Source organism: Ovis aries, chromosome 15, assembly GCF_016772045.2.
Source record: "Ovis aries strain OAR_USU_Benz2616 breed Rambouillet chromosome 15, ARS-UI_Ramb_v3.0, whole genome shotgun sequence".
NCBI lineage: Eukaryota > Metazoa > Chordata > Mammalia > Artiodactyla > Bovidae > Ovis > Ovis aries.
The window spans coordinates 37373265-37379319 of NC_056068.1; the positions used below are offsets into that span (position 1 = coordinate 37373265).

Below are 6055 nucleotides of genomic sequence, written 5' to 3' on the forward strand. Positions count from 1 at the left end.
TGCCATCAGTGATTTCAATGCAAATACACTTGGGGTGGGCTTGCTGGATGCTTCAGGCTCTGGACGCAAATGGTGACACCATCATTCTGGGGCTTCAGGATCCTTCCCCTCATTGGTTGCCTGGAGCTCTTGGACCACCCCAGACGCAGAGCTGCGGAAATAAGAGCAGCTGCTGGTGCTGGAGGCATCAGAGGCAGGCATTACCAGATCGTGTCACTTGTGCAGTGCCATCGCCTACCGCCAAGGCTACTGTCACTGCTCCCTCCTCTGCTCCAAGCCGCCCAGTTCCTGCTGCCTGGTAAGTCTGGAGACTCCAGCTTAGCTGGATTCTGTTCTCGCCCCCTCCCTTCCCTTTCTTCGTTACTTTTTCTTACCTGATCCCCTTTCCGATATCAAGAGTGTCGGTCCACGTTCTCATCATACTCTGTGTCACTCCGCGGTTCTTCCCAAGGATTCCTCCACATAGGTAACACTGAATGGTCTCAGTTCCTGGACTTTGTGCTCCACTCTCCCCTTGCTACACCGGGCTCCAGTCTTGCTTTCTTCCGCTGCACACGTGTTTAGGTCAATTTCTAGATTTTGGAGCTCTCTAGGTACCACCCACAGAACAGGACACCGGAATAACTGTGCAGACCGAGCGCTTTCGGATCACATCTCATGCCTAGTGGTCCGTGGGAAATGGGTTCCAAACTTGCGCCATGGTTTCAGAACTTGTGCCATGGGTTCAGAACTTGGTCCTGCCAAAGTGGGTGGCAAATAGGTACAACGGCTGAGGGGCGGGTAACTGTTAAACGCAAGCCGCAGTTGCAGCTTCTGGGAGCTTTTTTCCCAGTTTAAATTCTGGGTCCCAATTTGAGACTCTCCCAGCTTGCTTCTTACAGGGTCCTCTTTGGCATAGTGTGGAGTGGCTAACCGGTAGAATTCGGTTTTTTACTTTTCAGGGATTCCAACTGCAGTGGTAAGTCCTCTCTAACACCCTTCCCCATGAGATATGAGGAAAAGCCCAGCACCAGCAGGATAGCTCTGGGTGGCTCAAGGGGAAAAGCTGTGGTGACAGGTACTCCCAGTCTGTCCTCCAGGAGTCCTGGCCAACAGGAAACGATGGTGAAGGGGAGTGAAATGACCAGCCTGAAACCAGGACGCAAGGGTGTTAAAAGCCGAGGTAGGAGTAGAGCCCAGGTCTCTGGGTTCACAAAACGAACTGCTGCAGGTGGTGATGTCACTTTCCCCCTTGCAGAGAGGCGTCATGGGGTTCTGGAAGTTTCTGCCCTTCCTGGTCCTCAGCTTCCTGGTCGTGTACCAGGCAGGCATGTTCCAGGCGGCACCATTCAGGTAAGACAGTCCCGCCAGGTGCACTCTCACCTCCCATAAATCCTGCGTTCTCAGTTGTGCTGTGCTGAATCCTTAACAACTGGCTCCTGGTGCGGGGGATGAATGGTGGTAATGTATGAATGTACACTTGTATAGAAAGCTTATCATAAACTTTTTATAACACAAGGATGTGTAGCACATAGTTTACAAATAGGCATAAGACAGTACTCCTTATTCTAAGTTTCATATAACTCACTGAACTTCGTAACATACTTTTGTTGCTTTTACCAAACATTTGTATCATGAGCAAAGATAGTTCTAATTTAACCATACTTGGAAAAATAGATTTCATCCTAATCTCCTAACTGCTTGGCCAATACACTTGTCTTTAAGTCTGATATGTGATCTAGTCATCTAATTTCTCATCCTCATTCAACCTATATTTATTAAACTGAAACCATTTTCAGATTCAAACTATGATTATCATTTAATTTTTAACAATAACTGCATTTAACACTGAGCTCATAAAGATCCAGAAAATCTAACCATCAGTTTCCAGCAAACCATTTCTTGGAGGTCACACCAGAGCCTAACTGCTGGAGAAGCAGCATTTTTGGATAGAAAATGGGCTCATTTCCTCCACCGGCAGTTGGAGCAGCCACATCCTCAGGGGGAGCTGCAGAAACCAGGAAACCTGGCTGCTTGCCCTGAGGGTGGCGATAGGCAGGGGCTCAGAGCCAGTATTAGACTTGCTTCTTTTCCCTAGGTCAGCCTTGGAGAATGACTTTGATCCTGCTATACTCACAGAGAAGGAAATGTGCCTCCTACTGGCCGCAGTGATGAACGATTATGTGCAGATGAAGACCAGTGAACTGAAGCAGGAGACAGAGGACCTCCGGTAAGGCTCTGCCCTCCACTCTGCTCTTACCCTCTTCCTTGGCTTACTAGGAAGGGGTATCCTGACAGGTAGGAGAGAATATAGCCAGCCAGGCAGCCAGCAAGCTGTCACTGTCCATGCCTGGGGTTCAGCTCTTCTACAGGCTCCACTGAAGACAAAGATCATGTGAAGGGACTATGGTTACCCACATGTGAAAAGATGCCTTTCTGAAAGCAGTGGGGGAAGCTGTGGAATTGCTCACTCTGGAAATTGTCTGGCAGTCCAGTGCTTCCCTGGTGGCTCATTGGTAAAGAGTCTGCCTGCAGTGCAGGAGGTCCAGGTTCAATCCCTGGTTGGGGAAGATCCTCTGGAGAAGGAAATGGAAACCCACTCCAGTATTCTTGCCTGGAGACTCCCATGGTGAGAGGAGCCTGGTGGGCTACAGTCCATGGGGTTACAAGAGCTGGACATAATTTAGTGACTAAAGCTACCTACCTACCTACTGAGGAAACTTCCCAGTATTGGAGGAGTTTAGCCTCATAAAGTAAACCCAGGGAATGAATCTCATGTATCTCAGGGGATTTAGAAATGTGGCCCCTCCTCATTAACCGGGGCATGATATTCTTTCACAACTGCAAGGCATCATCATTGCACATTTGCAAAGTGAAGCCAGCGCCCTTACAAAGGATGGGGTCAGGTAGAGCAGTGTCTGAGGTAGGTCTGGGGCCTTTAGACATGTGGAATCTGTGGACACGTGCACGTTCTCACTGGGCCAGACACCCTTCCCCATCCCCACCTCCCTGTGCACCCTGAGCTTTGAGTTCACACCAGCAGAGCCATGTATTGCACGTGCACCCACCCTGAGGACCTGTCTGCAGAGCAGGAAGGACTGAGCAGCATGTGGAATGCCAGAAAAGGTCACCCCTTCCCCACCGCAGCCCTTCCCCACTCAGTGAACCTGAGTTCTCCTAGTGGAGGGTGTGTGAGTTTGCCTCCTGCCTGCCCCCTCCCACCTCTGCTCCAAGTGCCCCCTCCCTGGTCTAACCTTCTGCATGACTGTCTTCTGGGGCAGCCCTATCCCATGGTATTGTGTGGCTTGTCTTTTCCCTGCAGCCTGGATAGCTCCAGAGCTAAGCAGTGCAGTAATCTGAGTATCTATGCTGAGCATATACACACAGGACCTCAACAGGGTTTACATATTCTACTTAACTAAAACTGGGGTCAGAATGCCTGGAAAGAAATCAGTCATGGTCAGAGTTTTAGAGAAAGATCACAACACCTCACACTGCAAGTAAAAATGTTAGTTGGTCAGCCATGTCTGACTCTTTGTGATCCCATGGACTATAGCCCACCAGGCTCCTCTGTCCATGGAATTCTCCAGGCAAAGATACTGGAATGAGTAGCCATTCCCTCCTCCAGGGGATCTTCACAACCCAGGGATCAAACCCAGGTCTCCCGAATTGCAGGTAGATTCTTTACCATATGAGTCACCAGGGATTAGATAAAAACCATGACCCCCTCACATTGGCATGCCCCAAAGTACCTACTCCACCCTTTCCTCTCCTTTCCAATTTCTTTCTTCCTATAACTTGATGCATGTGATCTTCTCTGGTTGCTTTTTGGGCTAGTATCAGTGGCTTTTTTTAGAGCAGTGGATGTCTGGAACATCAGAGGGGAGGAGGGAGAGCAAGTCAGAAGAGAATCAGGAAGAGATCAGGAGAGAGCAGGCAGCCCCAGGAGTACCTGTGGATTTCATAGTACAGCTTCCCAGTCCTGCTTCTGAACATGCCTGTCACTGGGGGAATAAAAGTATATTTCTAAAAACACCAGAGCTGTGGTGGTTATTGCTCTAGCTACATCCCATAGTAGATGGATTCAGGGACCTGTCTGGCAAGTAGCCTTAGCCCTGGGTAGCTGGATTTAGGGCTTGGTGGGTGGTCCCTGTGAGCAACCTCAGGTAGCAAAAACAGGAGCACTGAGGAGCTACATAGCACCTCTGGGACTTGATGCTATAAATTCACTTCCTCTTCCAGGGGGACAGGGGAGTTTTTCTTTTCCTAAGAACACTCAGTCCCTGAGAATGGGATGCATCCTTCAGACAGTCTTTAAGAATGAGGTAGGGTGTGGTACTATAATCTCTCTAGTCACCTAAGCTTAGTTAAGTTTTCATTTGCATGCATTTTCAGTCATGTCTGACTCTTTGCAAGCCCATGGACTGTAGCCTGCCAGGCTCCTCTGTCCATGAAATTTTCCAGGCAAGAATGCTGGGGTAGGTTACCATTTTCTCCTCCAGGGATTTTTTCCAACCCAGGAATTGAACCCACATCTACTGGGTCTCCTGCATTGGATTTCTTTTTTTTTACCACGGAGCCACATGGGAATCCCAAGGTTTTTACTTGCACAGAAAAGATTGCCTGCTATAGTTCTGTGTTCCACAGCTTGTTGTCCAGAGTGGGTTTGGTTTTTCTGACACTCCTGGAAACGGAGAACGATTGTGGCATTTTCTCTTATGCTCTATGATTTTCTGCTGTGATTTTGTGCTTAGAAGAAATATTTAAGGTTCATTGGTGCCTCTCAGAAAAGTAATTTTGCTGTGGGGTAGCACTTGCCCTCAGCCTCTCACACTGACAGACTTTCTCTTTTTCTCCGTTCTGCAAATCAGCATCACTGCCCAGAAAAGATCCTGTAACAGGGCCACCTGTGTGACCCATAAGATGGCAGGCTCACTAAGCAGATCTGGGAGTGAGATTAAGAGGAACTTCATGTCTACTAATGTGGGCTCCAAAGCCTTTGGCCAGCGCAGCAGGGACCTTCAGAACTGAGCAGTGAAATTACTCCAGGAAGAAAGGTGAGCATGCTAATACCTCAGATAGCAAGGCAAATGGCTGGGTATTGCAGGAGTGCAGCCCACATTCTAACACTTTCTATATCATAAAAAAATTCACAGCAGAGTTGCTGACCCCAGTGTCTAGATATAGAACAGAGTCTGAATATCTGAAACCCCTCTAACTTGGGTTCATTTCTATTTTCCTGTGTCTTATTGTGACACTGGGAGGAAATATAGATTCTATTCATTAAAATACTATTCTTTGCAGTTATAATTGTAATTATTCTAGTTTTTTACTTTGAAAGGCAGAGACCCTTCCCTTTGGAGTAAGTCCTATAATGTCATGTACGTCTGAATTCAGAGTATAGACTTGGGTTCAAATACTGTGTTTGTCCTTACTAACTATGTAACCATGGAGCAGACCCAGTTACCCCATGAGCCTCGGTTTCCTCATATAACTTGAAGGCAACAATAGTACCCACCTTTCATCATTAATATAAAAAGTAATTGAGATAGTACATGACAAGAGCCTCATTAATAAGTACTAATATTCTGTTCTTTTTTTTTCCCTCCTAGGTCACCAAGAAGCTGAACTCCATTTCTTTTAATTTGCATGAAACTAACTTATTGAAAAAAAATTGAATGGAAGACACACATATATGCATGCCTCTTGATACTGAAAACATTTCTTTTTGCTTGAAATAAAGGCAAATGCAGAATAAAATCATTGCAATTACCCAATGTGTATCTTTTTATATTTGATTCTGTATTCAATAAATATGACACACATCTCATTGACTTAGCTGGTAGCAAATCCAGATCCTGTCAGCCAACCTGTTAGCTGTTCTGTGAAACCTCAGGAGCACATGAAGTTGCTGACTTGTGGGTGCCTGGAGGGTGCATAGTAATACCGAGCCTCAGTGGAACTCTTTGTTTAAAGAAATGTATTTTATGAAGTGCATAATGCACTTCATCAAGATAAAAATTTATTTTCAATACAGTTAAAAGGACAGTTGCTGCTATTTATGCTGTTTTTCCAA

General features: G+C 46.7%; 1 protein-coding gene across 1 annotated transcript; it reads left to right on the forward strand.

The window, feature by feature from the left end:
* The first annotated feature begins 1242 nt into the window (after positions 1-1242).
* LOC101117532 (calcitonin receptor-stimulating peptide 2) lies at positions 1243-5742 on the forward strand. The gene is given in 5 exon segments (XM_015100847.3): positions 1243-1332; positions 2078-2209; positions 4851-5002; positions 5005-5036; positions 5592-5742. Coding segments are annotated over 5 exon segments (468 nt in total). The 5' UTR covers positions 1243-1246; the 3' UTR covers positions 5658-5742.
* Positions 5743-6055: the final 313 nt, after the last annotated feature.